The sequence below is a fragment of the Nycticebus coucang genome, chromosome X, assembly GCF_027406575.1.
Source record: "Nycticebus coucang isolate mNycCou1 chromosome X, mNycCou1.pri, whole genome shotgun sequence".
Lineage (NCBI taxonomy): Eukaryota > Metazoa > Chordata > Mammalia > Primates > Lorisidae > Nycticebus > Nycticebus coucang.
The window spans coordinates 83,642,935-83,663,590 of NC_069804.1; the positions used below are offsets into that span (position 1 = coordinate 83,642,935).

At 45.0% G+C, this 20,656-nt stretch overlaps 2 protein-coding genes and 1 pseudogene across 2 annotated transcripts; 1 reads left to right on the forward strand and 2 right to left on the reverse strand.

Annotated features, from left to right (window-relative positions):
* The first annotated feature begins 234 nt into the window (after positions 1–234).
* Positions 235–720, forward strand: LOC128577733 (60S ribosomal protein L28-like). Its single transcript, XM_053580047.1, is given in 3 exon segments — positions 235–584; positions 586–610; positions 612–720. Coding segments are annotated over 3 exon segments (408 nt in total). The 5' UTR covers positions 235–273; the 3' UTR covers positions 684–720.
* Positions 721–4,000: 3,280 nt separating this feature from the next.
* On the reverse strand, positions 4,001–4,652 carry LOC128577732 (Golgi apparatus membrane protein TVP23 homolog B-like). The gene has a single exon (XM_053580046.1). The coding sequence runs from the start codon at positions 4,598–4,600 to the stop codon at positions 4,112–4,114; it is 489 nt and encodes a 162-aa protein (XP_053436021.1). The 5' UTR covers positions 4,601–4,652; the 3' UTR covers positions 4,001–4,111.
* Positions 4,653–13,464: 8,812 nt separating this feature from the next.
* On the reverse strand, positions 13,465–13,879 carry LOC128576877 (protein FAM237B-like; annotated as a pseudogene).
* Positions 13,880–20,656: the final 6,777 nt, after the last annotated feature.

A 20,656-nucleotide genomic window follows, 5' to 3' on the forward strand; every position in this document is an offset into this window, starting at 1 on the left:
GCACCTGTAGTCCCAACTACTTGGTAGGCTGAGGCATGAGAATCACTTCAGCCCAGGACTTTGAGGGTGCTGTGAGCTGTGACTCTCCCTCAAAAAAAAAAAAAAATTGCAATTATAATCATTTATGTTGACTCCTGAACCAAAACTAGGATGTGAATTCTCTAGGTTTTTGTTTTTTGAAATTACTAGACATTAAATAGAGAAATCAGAGGGAAAAGAAAAGAAGGATGGCTCTTTCCGTCTGCGGCTGCCGCCGCAAAGTAAGCCGCCGCCATGTCTGCGCACCTGCAGTGGATGGTGGTGCGGAACTGCTCCAGCTTCTTGATCAAGCGGAATAAACAGACATACAGCACCGAGCCCAATAATCTGAAGGCCCTCAACTCCTTCCGCTACAACGGACTAATTCACTGCAAGACTGTGGGCATTGAGCCGGCCGCTGACGGCAAAGGGGTAGTGGTGGTCATGAAGGGGAGATCTGGCCAGCGGAAGCCTGCCACCTCCTATGTGGGGACCACCATCAACAAGAATGCCCGGGCCACCCTGAGCAGCATCAGGCACATGATCCGAAAGAATAAGTACCGACCTACGCATGGCTGCCATCCGCAGGGCCCGGCGCCATCCTGCGCAGCCAGAAACCTGTAATGGTGAAGAGGAAGCGCACAAGACACACCAAGAGTCCCTGAGCTCTGTCCCTCACAGTAATAAAGAGTCTGCTGACTTCTTAAAAAGAAAAAAAAGAAAAGAAGGATGTCAGTTCGGAGACCACAGATCAGTGGTTAGGGTGCCAGCCACATACACCAAAACTGGCAGGTTGAAACCCCGCCCAAGCCTGCTAAACAATGACAACGACAACCAAAAAAATAGTTGGGCATTGTGGCCGGCACCTCCCAAGTACTCCCAGCTGCTTGGGAGGCTGAGGCAAGAAAATTGCTTAAGCCCAGGAGTTGGAGGTTGCTGTGAGCTGTGTGATGCCATGGCACTCTACCCAGGGCCATAAAGTGAGACTCTGTCTCTACAAAAAAAAAAAAAAAGCATATGCCCCCACTACAGTGGTCAGATTTTGGAATCATAATTGTGACATCATTTCCCTCTCCTGAATTCACCTTAGTTTAACTGGCTATTGGAAGGGGTCTAAAGACTTCCTTGCTTTTTGGATTAGGCATGAAGGCTCTGGCAGAATCCTCTGCAATTCTGACACCATCGCAATCCTGAAGCAAGTCAATCAAGACACCTCTCATGGGCGGCACCTGTGGCTCAGTGACTAGGGCGCCGGCCCCATATGCCGATGGTGGCAGGTTCAAACCCAGCCCCGACCAAACTGCAACAACAACAAAAAAATAGCCGGGCGTTGTGGCGGGCGCCTGTAGTCCCAGCTGCTCGGGAGGCTGAGGCAAGAGAATCAAGTAAGCCCAAGAGTTAGAGGTTGCTGTGAGCCGTGTGACGCCACGGCACTCTACCCGAGGGCAGTACAGTGAGACTCTGCCTCTACAACAACAACAAAAAAAGACACCTCTCATAATGAACAAATTACCAGAAACATGTGTCTGCCTCCTCCCAGTGGGAGCAGGTCTTAGTCAGGGCCTCGCTTCTCATCCTGAGTGGAAATTCGCCCCCCGCAAAAAGTCCCAAAAGGTGTTTTTCTAAAGTATTCTTTTTTTTTTTTTTTTTGGATTTTTGGCCGAGTCTGGGTTTGAACCCGCCACCTCCGGCATATGGGATCGGCGCCCTACTCCTTGAGCCATAGGCGCCACCCCTAAAATATTCTTTTAAAATGCTATTTCTCTCAAAAGGGCTATTCACTACATTTTCCCTCATGAAAAGATGGGAAAGCGTTTACAAGCCTGTGGGGATGTTAACCAGATGCCAAGAGATCGGGACACTTTGCCTGCCTGAGCTTGGAGCCAGTCTGGTAGAAGGAGCCTCCACCAAAGCTAGAACTCCACCTCTGATCTGACCTTCCAGAAGCAGGCAAGAGCAGAGTGAACTGTTTTTTTAAGGCATCTTATATGGTGGTTTGGAATTTTATTTATTTATTTTTTTAATTTTTGAGACAGTCTCACTATGTCACCCTCAGTAGAGTGCTATAGCGTCACAGCTCACAGCAACCTCAAACTCTTGGGCTTAAGTGATTCTCGTGCCTCAGCCTCCCAAGTAGCTGGGACTACAGGCACCCACCACAATGCCTGGCTATTTTTTGTCGCTGTCATCATTGTTGTTTAGCTGGCCTGGGTTGGATTTGAACCTGACATCCACGGTGCATGTGGCTGGCGCCATAACCACTGTGTCACGGGTGCTGAGCCTACTTTTATTTATTTATTTATTTATTTTTATTAAATCATAGCTGTGTACATTAATACAATCATGGGGTACAATGTGCTGATTTTATATACAATCTGAAATATTTTCTTTTTTTTGCTTTGTAAACGGTAGAGTTTTATTCAAATATAAAGTCTTGCACCTTCAAATCTATCACTCCAACAGAGACACTTACTCAATTAAATGTCTTAAAAAATATTTTAACAAGGTACAAATACATTCACAATGTAATCTGCTGATTAAAAGACTCCAACAAAGTTTATAGCACGTCATACAACAGAATTTACAGATGCCTACAGTTATTTGTAGATTGGTTTACTTTACAGTTAAATATATATTGCTTTAAGAAATACCATTAATGGGCGGCGCCTGTGGCTCAGTCGGTAAGGCGCCGGCCCCATATACCGAGGGTGGCGGGTTCAAACCCAGCTCCGGCCAAACTGCAACCAAAATAGCCGGGCGTTGTGGCAGGCGCCTGTAGTCCCAGCTACTCGGGAGGCTGAGGCAAGAGAATCACCTAATCCCAGGAGTTGGAGGTTGCTGTGAGCTGTGTGAGGCCACGGCACTCTACTGAGGGCCATAGAGTGAGACTCTATCTCTACAAAAAAAAAAAATAATAAAAATAAAAATAAAACAAATACCATTAATATAAAAGTATGATTTACAATACCCCTATTGTAGGAAGAGAAAAAGATTCATAAAATAAACTATCTTTCAGGCATTTATTATGCCAAATATTGTGATTATTCTTACTATGACATAAGAATAATGTTCTTTTAGTGGTAAAAGATTTTATTAGCCCATGGACTACTGAAAAGCTTCCAGGAAGTTCCAAAGTGAAATCTGGCTATCCTTTCTGTAAAGTAAACTGAACAGCTGCAGTCTCTGGGTATCCCTTAGACATAAACTATGAAGATTCCACTTATATTAACTGAGCCTTAAGTAAATGACTTATTATCAATAAACATAAACAACATTTTAGAAACTAGGTAACACCACCGGCTTTTTACTTGTTTGTGTGTATCTAAGAAATGTCATTACGAAGTACATATTTTAACAATTATTTCTAACAAACATAAGCCAAAGTGCTCATTCTTACCTGGAAGCAAAACTTACTTCTGAAAATGATTTATACAAATAACATGTAAACACACGACAGAGCTTCAAGATAAACTAAGAATATCCTCTTACGTTCTATGGATCAAAATGCATAGGTCTCTGTCATGTATATGAACAAACACCAACACTCTCACTGATTTGGAGTATACTGATACCACATAACCATACACATATGTACAACATAAAACAAACTGACAATGTTTCTAGTGACAGCATGCTTTCTAGCCCCAACTCCTACAAAGAAAATGAAAACAATATGAAAATCACTTTTCCTTTTTTTTTTTTTTTTTTTTTTTGGTTTTTTGGCCAGGGCTGGGTTTGAACCCGCCACCTCCGGCATATGGGACCGGCGCCCTACTCCTTGAGCCACAGGCGCCGCCCGACTTTTCCTTTTTTTTTCCTTTTTTTTAAATAAAATAGTCAAGTGAAAAGCAAACCCCGGGTGGCGCCTGTGGCTCAAAGGGTAGGGCGCCAGTCCCATATGCCGGAGGTGGCAGGTTCAAACCCAGACCAGGCCAAAAACCACAAAAAAAAAAAAAAAAGAAAGAAAAGAAAAAAAGAAAAGCAAACCCCACACTCCTGGTTGCAATATGGACTGAGTTCTAAGAGGTTCAAAGTCAAGAATCTCTTCGGTTGTTCCCCAATGTAACAAAATTTATAAGCTTTCACTCTTTATTCAGGGAGTCTGACCATCTCCAGTGTTCAACCACTTTACTCTGAAGGAGAAGAGGGCACTAAAGGCAAATATCACCCACAGCACTGGACAGGCAATAAGTCCTAACCAAAAGATTCTTGATTCAGCCTCTGAAGCAGTTTTATTCTCTTGAGAAGATTCGATCCTGGACTCAAACACCCAATGGCTCTTTCCATCTTCATCAATATGATTCCACCAACGAAGGCCAACCATTAGTCTACCTGTGACGTTCTTCACTGCCCAAAAGTCACAAGACAACAGCAAGATAATTGTTACCATACAGGCAATAAAGCTGCTGCTGAGCAGTTCACAGAAAAGATAGACAATGATGGCACTGACGCAAAAGAACAAGTGGAAAAATGATGCCACTGGATGTCTGGTTTTGGATTTTTTTGGTCTGTTAGTTGTCTCCTCTTCTGCATCAAACAGTGAAACATCTTCAGTGTCATCATTACTGTCCTGCTGCAACATGGCGGCCCTGCGCCAGCCCACTTCCGGGAACCACGTCAGTGTGACAGCCGCGGCCTCCGGACCCACAATCTGAAATATTTTCATCAAACTGATTAACATAGCCTTCATGGCACCCTCTTAGTTATTGTGTTCAGACATTTATATTCTACATTTAGTAAATGTCACATGTACCCTGTAAGATGCACCATAGGTGTGGTCCTACCAATTACTCTCCCTCCACCCATTCTCTCCCCTCTCTTCCCCTCCCTTTCCCCATATTCTTGGGCTATAATTGGGTTATAGCTTTCATAAGATGGGCAGTGCCTGTTGCTCAAAGGGGTAGAGCGCCGGCCCCATATGCTGCAGGTGGCGGGTTCAAGCCCGGCCCTGGCCAGAAACCGAAAAAAAAAAAAACACATAAGAAAGCTATAAATTGGTTTCATAATAGGGCTGAGTACTCTGGATACTTTTTCTTCCATTCTTGAGATACTTTGCTAAGAAGAATATGTTCCAGCTCCATCCATGTAAACATGAAAGAGGTAAAGTCACCATCTTTCTTTAAGGCGCATAATATTCCCTGGTGTACATATACCACAATTTATTAATTCATTCATGGGTCGATGGGCACTTGGGCTTCTTCCATGACTTAGCAATTATGAATTGGGCTGCAATAAACATTCTGGTACAAATATCTTTGTTATAATGTGATTTTCGTTCTTCTGGATATATACCTAGTAGAAGAATTGTAGGATCGAAATCACAGGTCTATTTTTTTTTTTTTTGTAGAGACAGAGTCTCACTGTACCGCCCTCGGGTAGAGTGCCGTGGCGTCACACAGCTCACAGCAACCTCTAACTCTTGGGCTTACGTGATTCTCTTGCCTCAGCCTCCCGAGCAGCTGGGACTACAGGCGTCCGCCACAACGCCCGGCTATTTTTTTTTTGTGTGCAGTTTGGCCGGGGCTGGGTTTGAACCCGCCACCCTCGGCATATGGGGCCTGCGCCCTACTCACTGAGCCACAGGCGCCACCCCACACAGGTCTATTTTTAAATCCCTAAGTGTTCTCCAAACATTTTTCCAAAAGGAACGTATTAGTTTGCATTCCCACCAGCAGTGTAGAAATGTTCCCTTTTCTCCACATCCCCGCCAACATCTCTGGTTTTGGGATTTTGTGATGTAGGCTAATCTTACTGGAGTTATACGATATTTCTTTTTTACTTTTTTTTTTGTTTTTGGCTGGGGCTGGGTTTGAACCCGCCACCTCCGGCATATGGGACCGGCGCCCTACTCCTTGAGCCACAGGAGCCACCCCAGTTATACGATATTTCAAAGTAGTTTTTTTTTTTATTTTTTATTTTTTATTTTTTTTTGTAGAGACAGAGTCTCACTTTATGGCCCTCGGTAGAGTGCCGTGGCCTCACACAGCTCACAGCAACCTCCGACTCCTGGGCTTAAGCGATTCTCTTGCCTCAGCCTCCCGAGTAGCTGGGACCACAGGCGCCCGCCACAACGCCCGGCTTTTTTTGGTTGCAGTTCAGCCGGGGCCGGGTTTGAACCCGCCACCCTCGGCATATGGGGCCGGAGCCCCACCGACTGAGCCACAGGCGCCACCCTCAAAGTAGTTTTGATTTGCATTTCTCTGATGATTAAGGATGATGAGCATTTTTTCATGTGTCTGTAGGCCGGGCACCTGTTTTGCTCAGAGAAGTTTCTCTTCAAGTCCCTTGCCCAACCTGAGATGGGATCACTTGTTCTTTTCTTGCTAATACGTTTGTGTTCTCTGTGGATTCTGGTTGTTTATTTATTTATTTATTTATTTATTTATCTTTTGAGAGACAGAGTCTCACTTTTGTCACCCTCAGTTGAGTGCCGTCAAGGCACATCTCACAGCAACCTCAAACCCTTGGGCTTAAGCGATTCTCTTGCCTCAGCCTCCCAAGCGACCGCGCCTACCGGAAAAGCACTCCTTTTAAAAACAACTTGAGGCGGTGCCCTAGCTCAATGGGTAGGGCACTGGCCACATACACCCAAGCTGGTGGGTTTGAATCTGTCCTGGGCCAGCTAAACAACAAAGAGGACTGCAACAACAACAAAAAAAGCCGGGATTGTGGCGGGTGCCTATAGTCCCAGCTACTTGGGAGGCTGAGGCAAAATAATCGCTTAAGCCCAAGAGTTTGAGTTTGCTGTGAGCTGTGACGTCACAGCACTCTATCAAGGGTGACATAGTGAGACTCTGTCTCCAAAAACAAACAAAATTAGTAAATAGAAAAAACAAACTTGAACATTAAAAAACAAAGACCCAAGGCCCGTTGTGGTGGCTCATGCCTATAATCCTAGCTCTCTGAGAGGCCAAGATGAGTGGATCATCTGAGCAAGAGCGAGAACTCACCTCTAAAAATAGCCAGGCGCTGTGGCCGAAGCCTGTAGTCCCAGCTACTCCGTAGGCTGAGGGAAGAGGATCACTTGAGCCCAAGCATTTGAGGTTGCTGTGAGCTATGATGCCACACCAAGGGTGACCAAGTGACCCTCGGTCTCAAAAAAAAAAACAAAAAAAACCCCACAAAATCCCAAGTATCTCAATCATTATGAGACTCAGTGATCCTTTATTTTCCAGGATGGGCTTAGAGATATCTCTAAATTAGACACTTTAGGGGCTAGAATGACATGCAAGGGCAACATCACCCAACTTGACTAGGGGAGTCTGGAGGCAGGGTAGCAAAAGAGTTGGTTCAGCGACCTGCCCAGCCTGCTCGCGTCAGCCTTCATCTGAGGGGTTCTTCACTACCTAGGAACTCTGTGGCTTCCGGTTCCACGCTGCAAAGAAACCTCCTCAAGGTCTTGTGGCAGTGGTGATCCAAGGTGATGGTGTAGATAGTCTTGGAGTGCTTGGGGTAGATGATGGTGGTGCTAAGGAAAAGTGTGGGCTTCTGATGTGGCTAGAAGCACACCTCAGCCCCATAGTTGTGCCATGTGCAATTGGGGATGCAAGTGAGTGCCTGGCTGCAAAGAGGCAACCTCCAGGCCCAGTGATAGCTGCATGTAAGAGCTCAAACTCCCTTCCTTCACCAAAGGAGAAGGGGACATAGCCTTGGCACATGGCTGGGGACTGGGGCGTTGGGGAGAGATGCTGGAGCGGGGGCACCGGGTTCCCTGCCAGTTGGGCTCCAACACCCAGGGTGAGGGCGCATGATCCCTACCACCATCCTAGGCCCCTGTGAGTCCTCAGGAGCTGGGGCTGGGGTTGCGGTTGGGAGGCAGCCCCGAGTCCGGGCAGTCTAGGACGCCTTAGCCCATCTTCATTATGTCCAGGAGTTCGGGTACATCCTGCAGGCTCAGCGGGCCCACCATCGTTGTGCACGCGGCCCCGGCCAGAGACCCAAGTGCAGGGGTCCCCGGCTAGCCAGAGCCGTGAGGGGCGGAGACGAGGGGCGGAGACAAGAGCTGGGCCGCGGCCCACCCAGCTCCCCTTCCTGCCCCGGTCCACCCAGCTCCCCTTCCTGCCCCGCCGCCTGTGTGGTCCTGGTCTCCCTTGCTGGCAGCCATGCTCCTGGTCCTCGGCTTATTAAATTGTTTTCAGAAGAAATTCACAGCACAGTAAGTATATCCTTTTATTTTACTCTTTTTTTTTTTGATCAACGTAATTTAAGTGTGCTGAGGAAGTTTAATTCTAGGTTTAAGTGTGCCATGAGATTTTAAAAAGGTAGAAAGAATAGCCAGGCATTGTGGCGGGCGCTTGTAGTCCCAGCTACTCAGTAGGCTGAGGCAAGAGAATCGCTTAAGCCCAAAAGTTTGAGGTTACTGTCAGCTGTGACGCCAAGGCACTCTACCGAGGGCAACATAATGAGACTTTGTCTCAAAAAAAAATGAGAAAAGAAAGAAAGAAAAGAAAAGAAAATGTAGATGTGTTCCTTCTCTGGAGTGTACAGTCCTTAAATAAACCTCGTCCTTTTGCTCAATTGTTAAAAAAAAAAAAAAGGTACAAAGAAAATAGCCGGTTGTTGTGATGGGTACCCCATAGTCTCAGTTACTCTGAAGGCAGAGGCAAAAGGATCACTTGAATCCAGCAGTTTGAGGTTGCTATGAGCTATGACGCCATGGCACTCTAGCAAGGGTGACAAAGTTAGACTCTGTCTCAAAAAAAGAAGAGACTGTCTCAAAAAAAAAAAATTGACAAGGGGTTAGAAAAAGTTTCTCTGCAAAAGGCTAGAGAGTAAATTAAGGTTTCTAAACTTCAGCACTATTCATAAAATTCTTTGTTGTGAGGGGCCTTCCTGGTCTCTGTAGTATATTTAACAGCATCCCTGACTTCTACTCCCTAGTTTCCAGTAACATCCCACTCCTGCTTATGACAGTCAGAAATTTTCCAGATTTTGGGCAGCGCCTGTAGCTCAGTCGGTGAGGCGCCGGCCCCATATACCGAGGGTGGCGGGTTCAAACCCGGCCCCAGCCAAACTGCAACAAAAAAATACCCGGGTGTTGTTGTGGCGGTCTCCTGTAGTCCCAGCCACTCACTCGGGAGGCTGAGGCAAGAGAATCGCTTAAACCCAGGAGTTGGAGGTTGCTGTGAGCTGTGTGAGGCCACGGCACTCTACCGAGGGCCATAAAGTGAAACTCTGTCTCTACAAAAAAAAAATTTTTCCAGATATTGCCAGATGTCCCGTAGAGGGCAAAATTGCCCTCAGTTGGGAAAAATTGGTATAGGTTTTGCATTTTTTTTTTTTTTATTGTTGGGTATTCATTTGAGGGTACAGAAATTTTGCTTTCATATGCTTATTAGTTACAATTACTCAGCAGTGCTGAATTCAGAGATACTATTGTATTTCAATAATAGGAAGTTAGACATGTGAATGGAGGAGCCCAAATAATCCCTGCATTCTAGAATCTACTTTCAAATATAGCATAGGGCAATTATATAGAAGTAAATAAAGCTATGTCCAGACAGCATATTAACCAGAAAGATCATGATTTAAGTTCTAAATAAAGCTTGTAAACCTGACTTAAAAAAAAAAAAGCAGCCATAGACAATATGTAAACTGATGAACATGGCACTTTGCCAATAAATATTTATGGAAAGTTAAATTTGAATTACATATACTTTTTACATATAATGAAATATTTTTGAAATTTTCTTTGAAGCATTTAGAGCTAGCAAAAACATTGTTACCTTGTGGGATAAATAAAAATAGTTGGTGAGCCAGTTTTCCAACTTCTATTTTGTTTTCTTTTTTAAAAGTTTAATATTTTATTTAAACTACAATATACAGCTGGGCGCAGTGGCTCACTCCTATAATCCCAGCACTGTGGGAGGCTAAGGAGGGAGAATTGTTTGAGCTCAGGAGTTTGAGACTTGCCTGAGTGAGATGAGACCCCCGACTCATAAAAAAATGAAAAACCCTTGGGGCGGCGCCCATAGCTCAGTGGGTAGGGCGCCAGCCACATACACTGAGGCTGGCGGGTTCCAAACTGGCCGGGGCCAGCTAAAACAACAGTAACAATTGCAACAGGAAAAATGGCCGGGCATTGTGGCGGGCACCCGTGGTCCTTCCTATTATTGCTTAGGAGGCTGAGGCAGGAGTATCGCTTGAGCCCAGGAGTTTGAGGTTGCTGTGAGCTGTAAAGCCACAGCAATCTACCCTGGGCGACAGCTTGAGATTCTGCCTCAAGAAAATGAAAAATAAAAAGAAAAACCCAGCCGAGAGCCGGAGGCAAGACCCTGTAATCCCAGCGGCTTTTGGAGGCTGAGGCAGTGGGATGCCCACAGCCCACAGAGCCTGAAGTTGCAGTGAGCTACGTCGCCATTGCACTCTGCTCAGGGCATAGGGTGGGACTCTGTCTCAACAACAACAAGAAAAAAACAAAACTACAACATAAATAGCACTCTAGGAGGCTGAGGTGTGTGGATTGCCTGAGCCTACGGGTTTGAGACCAGCCCGAGCAAGAGGGAGACCCGGTCTCTAAAAATGGCCGGGTCTCCAGCCTGAACAAAAGCGAGACCCTGTCCCTGCTAAAAATAGAAAGAGCTCAGGCCTATAGCTCAGAGGCTATGGAGCCAGCTACATACACCAGAGCTGATGGGTTCAAACTCAGCCTGGGCCTGCCAAACAACAATGATAACTGCAAGCAAAAAAAAAAGCCAGGCGTTGTGGCAGGTGCCTGTAGTCCCAGCTACTTGGGAGGCTAAGGCAAGGGAATTGCTTAAGCCCAAGAGTTGGAGGTTGCTGTGAGCTGTGATGCCAAAGCACTCTACCGAGGGCTACATAGTGAGACTCTGATAAAAAAATAAAATTTCTTCCAGGGTAGGTTCTAAGGCCCTGCGACCATAGCACAGTGGTTACAGTGCCAGCCACATACACTGAGAGTGGCAGTTTGGAACCCGGCCCGGGCCAGCTAAACAATTGCAACCAAAAAATAGCTGGGCATTGTGGCAGGCGCCTGTAGTCCCAGTTACTTGGGAGGCTGAGGCAAGAGAATTGCTTAAACCCAAGAGTTTGAGGTTGCTGTGAGATGTGATGCCACGGCACTCAAACAAGGGCGATATAGTAAGACTCTGTCTAAAAAAAAAAAGGGTAGGTCCTCAGAAGAAAGGAAAAAAAAAAAATGAGACGAGAGGATCTCTTGAGCTCAAGAGTTGGAGGTTGCTGTGAGCTATGACGCCATGGCACTCTACCCAAGGCAATAGCTTGAGACTCTGTTTAAAAAAAATTAAAAATAGGGCGGCACCTGTGGCTCAAAGGAGTAAGGCACTGGCCCCATATACTGGAAGTGGTGGGTTCAAACCCAGCCCCAGCCAAAAACTGCAAAAAAAAAAAAAAAGAAAAAGAAAAATAGCCTGGTGTTGTGGCAGGTGCCTGTAGTCCCAGCTACTCAGGAGGCTGAGGCAAGAGAATCACTTGAGCCCAGGAATCTGAGGTTGCTGTGACCTATGAGGCCAAGGCACTCTAATGAGGGCCACAAATGAGATTCTGTCTCAAAATAAATAAATAAATAAAAATAACAACAAAACAACTACAATACACAAATAATATTTTAACCTGTGATAAGGATAAAAATTAATGAGATTTTTTTACATTTCCTTTTCATAAATTATGTATTTACATTTATTACACATCTCAATTAGGACTAGCCACATTTAATAGCTATTTAATAGCCATATATGACTGATGGTAATAAATAGCTATATATGACTAATGACTACTATATTGGGCCATGATACCCTGGAATATTTGTTTTTAATATTAGGCATATTTCCTATCAAGAGATCCTCATGAACTGAAACATGAGATTATTTTCTCCTTGAAGGCAAAAGCCCTCTAACTTCTGTTATTGGTCCAAGTCTATCAAATGGTCAGCTGAAACTAATAATGAGTTCCTATCTTGGAAACGATGTACAGTAGAACCTCCATAGTTGACTACCTCCCTTACATTAACCACCTCCCTAAGCTGACCTAATTTGCATAGACCAGATATGCATTACGTGTACATAACAGTAGGCCTAATTCCTTAAGTTGACCACCTCCTTATGTTGATCAGTTTGTTGCAGTCTATTATGGTGGTCAACTTACAGAGGTTCTACTGCACTTGAAACACCATAAAAATTTTCATCCAATTTATGATTATATTTCTGATTATCATGTCAAAATTTTTTTTTAGAACATAAAAAGTTTTTAATCTTCAATGCATAGAAAAATACTTTAAATTACAAGATAGCTTGGTAATGAAAAGCATATTTCAGAAGCCACACAGTACACTACATCAAGATTAAATAATACTTTTTTTTTTTTTTTGTAGAGACAGAGTCTCACTTTATGGTCCTCGGTAGAGTGCCATGGCATCACACAGCTCACAGCAACCTCCAACTCCTGGGCTTAAGCGATTCTCTTGCCTCAGCCTCCCAAGTAGCTGGGACTACAGGCACCCGCCACAACGCCCAGCTATTTTTTGGTTGCAGTTCAGCCTGGGCCGGGTTTGAACCCGCCACCCTCGGCATATGGGGCTGGCGCCTTACCAACTGAGCCACAGGCACCGCCCAAGATTAATAATACTTTTTATGATAATACTGGCATTAGTTCTGGCACAGTTTTAAAGTCAATATTAATGTATAAGAGAACTTATAAAATTAGTTACAATTTTACTTCATTGACTGTTGTATTAAAAATATATCACATTTGCATTTAAGTGATGTTTTCTTTAAAACTAAGTCTTTAGCCGGGCGTTGTGGCGGGCGTCTGTAGTCCCAGCTACTCGGGAGGCTGAGGCAAGAGAATCGCTTAAGCCCAGGAGTTGGAGGTTGCTGTGAGCTGTGTGAGGCCATGGCACTCTACCTGAGGGCCATAAAGTGAGACTCTGTCTCTACAAAATAAATAAATAAATAAATAAAACTAAGTCTTTACGGGCGGCGCCTGTGGCTCAGTCCGTAGGGCGCCGGCCCCATATGCCGAGGGTGGCGGGTTCAAGCCCGGCCCCGGCCAAACTGCAACCAAAAAATGGCCAGGCGTTGTGGCGGGAGCCTGTAGTCCCAGCTACTCGGGAGGCTGAGGCAAGAGAATCGCTTAAGCCCAGGAGTTGGAGGTTGCTGTGAGCTGTGTGATGGATGCCATGGCACTCTACCGAGGGCCATAAAGTGAGACTCTGTCTCTACAAAAAAAAAAAAAAAAAACTAAGTCTTTACAATGACTTATAAATCAAAAACTATTAACAAATTACCCAAAAAGATGGGAATGACAATTTAGTATCAGTAAAGCAATTACACACCAACAAAAATATAACCTGGATCAATATTGAAGTATTAGAAATAATTACTATATTAAATGACCTCATAAACACTGACAGAATTGAGCTTTCAGGTTGGTGTCATCTTGCTTGAGGTACAGTCCATGTTTTCCATCTTAAATATAGTACTCATGTTTTGTAAAATCCAGTCCTCCTGTTATTTTCTGTGGAAAATTGTATTTGGGGGGCATCACCTGTCCATTCCGTGAGATCTTGAAAGCAAGCAGTCTACATACATGTCCCAGAAATCCTGAGCTATGTTTAAAAAGACATTATAATGTCCAGGCCGCTGCGATTTTTGCAAAAACAACATGAAATTCCAGAAAGCATCCACATTGTGTTCTATCTTGAGTTCCATGAGATCCATCAATGTCAAAGAACAAGTTTTCCAGCACTGGAGGTCAATGTCTCCAGTGATCCCTGGGCTGATGCTGGCAAGCACTCCCTTTTAAATTCAAAATCAGCCTTAACCAGATTGATCAGCAGCACACAGCCTAGTGGCAGGCAGAACCATCTTGTGACAAAACCCATATTCTATACAGGAAAAAAAAAAATTAGGAGGGATACTTTTAACTTTAAAAATCATTCAATTATTTGATCTGAAAAAGTATTTGGTTTTGATCAGGCCAAATTTGACTACCCATGGATCATGTCAAAATTTTTATGTAGGTTTACAATTTCTTGCCACCTTGAACAGAATTAATTAATCCTTCAAGGTCTCATAAACAATGAGTGTTTTCGTATAAATGGGTTTCTGGACCTACAGAGCTACAGATTGCTCATCATTGTCCCACCACAGACAAAGCAAGATGTTATATTTCAAGACTGAGCAATTTTTTTTCTTTATGAAACAGTCTTACTTTGTTGCCCTCGGTAGAGTGTTATGGCATCACAGCTCACAGCAACCTCAAACTCCTGGGCTCTAGCAATTTTCTTGCCTCAGCCTCCCAAGTAGCTGGGACTACAGGCGCCGGCCACAACACCAGGCTATTTTTAGACATGAGCTCAGGCTGTGCTCAAACCAGTGAGCTTAGGCAATCCACCCACTTGGGCCTCCCAGAGTGCTAGGATTGTAGCCGAGAGCCACCACACCCAGCTACCCTGTTCTTTTTTAATAAGAATGTATCTGATTTTATTTATTTATTTATTTATTTTAGAGACAGAGTCTCACTTTATTGCCCTCGGTAGAGTGCCATGGCGTCACAGTTCACAGCAACCTCCAACTTCTGGGCTTAGGCGATTCTCTTGCCTCAGCCTCCCGAGAAGCTGGGAGTACAGGTACCCACCATGCCTGGCTATTTTTTGTTGCAGTTTGGCCAGGGCTGGGTTCAAACCTGCCACCCTCCATATATGGGGCTGGCGCCCTACCCACTGAGCCACAGGAGCCGCCCAAGTGTATCTGATTTTAAATAATGCCAATGGTAAAGCCTGGATTCACGGAAGTTTTCAACTTTCCCTGAAATTTTGTGGCCTGTAGATGGCATATAGTAGTTTTCCAGTTAATTTTCAACATGGTAGAAGGTTGTTAAACAAAGTCATTTGTTTTTGTTTTTGTTTTTTTTTGTAGAGACAGTCTCACTTTATGGCCCTCGGTAGAGTGCTGTGGCCTCACACAGCTCACAGCAACCTCCAACTCCTGGGCTTAAGCGATTCTCTTGCCTCAGCCTCCCGAGTAGCTGGGACTACAGGTGCCCGCCACAACGCCCGGCTATTTCAAAGTCATTTGTTAATATGTCCAGTTACTGTAAGAGCCAGACAGAGCAATGCCAATTCAGAAAGAAAAGCGGCTGCTGGTGGCGCCTGTAGTTCAAGCGGCTAAGGCGCCAGCCACATACACCAGAGCTGGTGGGTTCAAATCCGGCCCGGGCCTGCCAAATAATGAAACTACAGCCAAAACAATAGCCGGGCATTGTGACGTGCGCCTGTAGTCTCAGCTACTCGGGAGGCTGAGGCAAGAGAGAGTTAGCTAACCAGGGTGATAGCTTGAGGCTCTGCCTCAAAAAAAAAAAAAAGGAAAGAAAAGCGCCTGCTGTTTCAAACAGTAAAGAGGACTCTTTATTTTTCTTTATTTCCAGATGAGTAACTGAGTCTTCTGCTGAGTGCTGATACTTTATCTCAAGGTTATTCATAACATAGCAACCACAGTTTTTAGCAGGCAAAAGATAGAAAAACAGTTTAACAAACTTCGTATTAACTCTAAAATGGTGAATTGACCCTTTGAGATCTGACTTTTTTTTTATTTTTGCAGTTTTTGGCCGGGGCTGGGTTTGAACCAGCCACCTCCGGTATATGGGGCCGGCACCCTACTCCTTTGAGCCACAGGCGCCACCTGAGATCTGACTTTTGATGCATTTTTTTCTCATTACTTTAATTATGTATACAAGAATAGAGATTTAAGAGGCTTCAAATGTAAGTCTTTTTTTCAAACATAAGTCCTTTTTTTTCCAAACATAAGTCTTATAAACTGAGAGCTAGAGATTTCCTTTTCATTATAATCAACTTGATCACGTACAAAATTCTTTTTAAATTCTTCATAAATCTTCATGACTTATATGTACCATCTTTTAACATTTTAAAATTCCCCATTTTTTTTTTTTTTTTTTTTTTTTGTGGAGACAGAGTTTCACTTTATCGCCTTAGGTAGAGTGCCGTGGCGTCACACAGCTCACAGCAACCTCCAACTCCTGGGCTTAGGCGATTCTCCTGCCTCAGCCTCCCGAGTAGCTGGGACTACAGGCGCCCGCCACAAAGCCCGGCTATTTTTTTGTTGCAGTTTGGCCCGGGCTGGGTTTGAACCCGCCACCCTCGGCATATGGGGCCGGCGCCCTACTCACTGAGCCACAGGTGCCGCCCACAAGATTTTTTCTTATATAAAATTATTCTCTTTTATTCTTCTTTATCAAAAGTATATTATCATACCCAAGTCTTTCTACACATCTCTCTCTCTCCTACTTACTGGTTCCATTTATTTTTAACTCTAAAATTAGGAGAAAAGAAAATTGTATAGAAAGTCTCAGTCAAGCTTCTCTAAAAAGCCTGTAATGTTAAAGGAGTTAGATGTTTAACTTAACCTTAAGATTATATTCGAACAGTGGGTCAGGGCAATTTAAGTTGATCTCCCAATGGCAGAGAAATTGTGGAATTCACAGGGGATTGTATTTTACCTTCTACTTCAGAGATGGAGCCAGAAAAGCAGGTCCATTATCAGAGCCTCTGTAAAAAGGCAGGCCATATTTAGGGATGATTTCTCTAAGTAGAAAACATGTGACTTCTTTGTCTTTTTCACTTCGAGTAGGAAAGGCTTCAGCTCACCCTGAGTTGTACCAGCAGATACTGATTTTTTCTGCTTGGAGGCATTTCAGTAAAGTCCACTTGAATGTTTTCAAAGGGTGTAGTTCTTACACTTTGAATAACTGGTGGCGGTCAGGGGCCTTATTTGGCATTAAATTGGCTACAGGTGATACATCTTTGACTTACGTTTTTGCCACGCTTGCTAGATGTTTTATATATAAATACTTTCCTTATAGTTGTTCCAGAATGGAGTGTCCTAGATGGGTGGACTCGTGCACAGCCTGCACTACAGTAGTTCCCAATAATTCTGGCACAACTATTCTTCTATCTGGTAAACACATCTAACCATCAAATATGGCCAATGTTTGTTCTTTTTTTTTTTTTTTCTGTAGAGACAGAGTCTCACTTTATGGCCCTGGGTAGAGTGCCGTGGCCTCACCCAGCTCACAGCAACCTCCAACTCCTGGGTCCAAGTGATTCTCTTGCCTCAGCCTCCGGAGTAGCTGGGACTACAGGCGCCCGCCACAACGCCTGGCCATTTTTTGGTTGCAGTTTTGGCCGGGGCCGGGTTTGAACCCGCCACCCTCGGTATATGAGGCCGGCATTCCACCGACCAAGCCACAGGTCCGCCCCAATGTTTGCTCTTGTGCTAACCACTCCAATTCTTTTTTTTTTTTTTGTAGAGACAAGAGTCTCACTTTATGGCCTTTGGTAGAGTGCCGTGGCATCACACAGCTCACAGCAACCTCCAACTCCTGGGCTCAAGCGATTCTCTTGCCTCAGCCTCCCGAGCAGCTGGGACTACAGGCGCCCGCCCAACGCCCGGCTATTTTTTGGTTGCAGTTCGGCTGGGGACGGGTTTGAACCCGCCACCCTCGGTATATGGGGCTGGCGCCCTACGGACTGAGCCACAGGCGCCGCCCTCCAATTCTTTTTTACTGTATACAGGGGTTGCATTTGGGACTCAAGGTAGTAGAGCTGCAAATACACGTTGGCTTGCCATTACCTGGCGTGCTTCAGCATCAGTTTTAGTATTTCCTAAAATAACATGTCCTTGCTCGTTTTGGTACCGTTTGCAATGCATTACTGCCACCTTGCTAGGTTTCCACATAGACTTTAATAAGTTTTATATTTTTGGGTGATACTTTGTTTCCCAGCTGAGTTTAATAGTTCTCCTTCTCTATAAAGTGCACCAGGCACATGCAGGGTTAAAAAGGCATACTTTGAATTAGTATAAATGTTAACTGTCTTATCTTTACTTAATTCCAGAGCCCTGATGAGTGCCATAATTTCTGCCTTTTGGGCAGATGTCTCAGGCAGGAGTCCTTGAGCTATTATTTCCCTGTCCGTAACTACTGTATATCCTGCCTTTTGATGACCAAAGGCATCTATAAAACTGCTACTATCCACAAATAAAGTCCAATCAGGTTTTGTCTTAAAGTTAGTTTATTAGCTTCTTGTACAAGTAGAGCTGTTGCTGATAGAGCTCTTAGACAGGGCAGGCAGCGTCCTCAAACTGCGGCCTGCGGGCCACATGAAACGGTGTGAATTGTATTTGTTCCTGTTTTGTTTTTTACTTCAAAATAAGATATGTGCAGTGTGCATAGGAATTTGTTCATGGTTTTTTGTTGTTGTTGTTTTTTTTTTTTTGTAGAGACAGAGTCTCACTTTACTGCCCCTTGGTAGAGTGCCATGGCGTCACACAGCTCACAGCAACCTCCAGCTCTTGGGTTTATGTGATTCTCTTGCCTCAGCCTCCCAAGCAGCTGGGAGTACAGGCGCCCGCCACAACGCCCGGCTATTTTTTTGTTGTTGTTGTTGCAGTTTGGCCGGGGCTGGGTTTAAACCCACCACCCTCGGCATATGGGGCCGGCACCCTACTCACTGAGCCACATAGTTGTTTTTTTTAAACTATAGTCCGGCCCTCCAAAGGTCTGAGGGACAGTGAATTGGCCCCCTGTTTAAAAAGTTTGAGGACGCCTGCTCTAGATCTTTGTTTAGAAGTATCCAACAGGGTGAGCCCATGACCCCAGAGTCTGTTACAACTTTCACTGTTGGGCGGCGCCTGTGGCTCAGTCGATAAGGCGCCGGCCCCATATACCGAGGGTGACGGGTTCAAACCCGGCCCCAGCGGGCGTTGTGGCGGGCGCCTGTAGTCCCAGCTACTCGGGAGGCTGAGGCAAGAGAATCGCTTAAGCCCAGGAGTTGGAGGTTGCTGTGAGCTGTGTGAGGCCACGGCACTCTACTGAGGGCCATAAAATGAGACTCTGTCTCTACAAAAAAAAAAAAAAACAAAAAACTTTCACTGTCATCTTTTCTCTCTCTGATACATAGAAAGTGAAAGGTTTAGTTAAGTCCAGAAGGCCAAGGTCCAGAGCTGTCATCAGCTTTTCTTTTTTTTTTTTTTGTAGAGACAGAGTCTCACTTTATGGCCCTCGGTAGAGTGCCGTGGCCCCACGCGGCTCACAGCAACCTCCAACTCCTGGGCTTCAGCGATTTTCTTGCCTCAGCCTCCCCAGTAGCCGGGACTACAGGCACCCGCCACAATGCCCGGCTATTTCCTGGTTAGAGTTCAGCCGAGGCCTGGCTTGAACCCGCCACCCTCAGTATATGGGGCCGGCGCCCTACCGACTGAGCCACAGGCGCCGCCCAATCATCAGCTTTTCTTTAATGGCTCAGACTGCTTTTTCCTGGGGGTGGCCTCCCACACTAGGGGCTTCTTATCACCCCCCTTTGTAGCTTCATACAAGGACTTATCAAGCGCAGCAAAATTCAGGATCCATAGGCCAAAGAAGCTGGCTGCCCCTAAAAATTCTCTCAACTGCCAGTTGGCCTTGGCAATAGGCAGGTTACAAATCACCTGCTTTCTTTTTTTTTATTTATTTATTTTTTTTTTTTTTGTAGAGACAGAGTCTCACTTTATGGCCCTCGGTAGAGTGCCGTGGCCTCACACAGCTCACAGCAACCTCCAACTCCTGGGCTTAAGCGATTCTCTTGCCTCAGCCTCCCAAGTAGCTGGGACTACAGGCGCCCGCCACAACGCCCGGCTATTTTTTGGTTGCAGTTTGGCCGGGGCCGGGTTTGAACCCGCCACCCTCGGTATATGGGGCTGGCGCCTTACCGACTGAGCCACAGGCGCCGCCCAAATCACCTGCTTTCTTTCGGGAAATTTTACATCCACATTTCTCTAAATGTTTTTTGTTTTTTGGGTTTTTTTTTTTTTTTTCAGACATAGCCTCAAGCTGTCACCCTGGGTAGAGTGCTGTGGCATCTACCCAGCAACCTTCCACTCCTGGGCTCAAGAGATTCTCCTGCCTCCACTGCCCAAGTAGCTGGGACTACAGGTGCCCTTTACAACGCCCAGCTATTTTTTGGTTGCAGCCGTCATAGTTGTTTGCTGGGCCCAAACTCTTTTATACCTTTTTTTTCTTCAATTCAATATCAGCTACATAGTTATGGATACAGATGTTAGAAACTAGGGTATTGTTACTAGTTATAGAGTCTTTTTTCTTTTGCTTTTCAAGGTTATTGTAGCTCAGTGTAAAGTTTGTTCTTATCTTTAGAGGAGTAATTCTTCTGCAGCTGCCTGCTGCTTTCTCAAGATCACTAAGAATAAAATTTGGGGGGGGGGCGCCTGTAGCTCAACGGAGTAGGGTGCCGGCCCCATATGCTGGAGGTGGCAGGTTCAAACCCAGCCCCTGCCAAAAACTGCAAAAAAAAAAAAAAAAAAAAAAATTTAGGGCGGTGCCTGTGGCTTAGTGAGTAGGGCACCAGACCCGTATACCGAGGGTGGCAGGTTCAAACCTGGTCCTGGCCAAACTGCAACAACAAAAAATAATAGCCGGGTATTGTGGCTGGCGCCTGTAGTCCCAGTTTCTTGGGAAGCTGAGGCAAGAGAATCGCCTAAGTCCAGGAGTAGGAGGTTGCTGTAAGCTGTGACGCCATGGCCCTCTATCGAGGGCGAGAAAGTGAGATTCTGTCTCTTAAAAAAAAAAAGTGTAAGATTTATTTCTCCTT

Coding starts and splice junctions, on each gene's coding strand:
- LOC128577732 (XM_053580046.1), bottom strand. CDS start 4,600: ATGTTGCAGCAGGACAGTAATGATGACACTGAAGATGTTTCACTGTTT.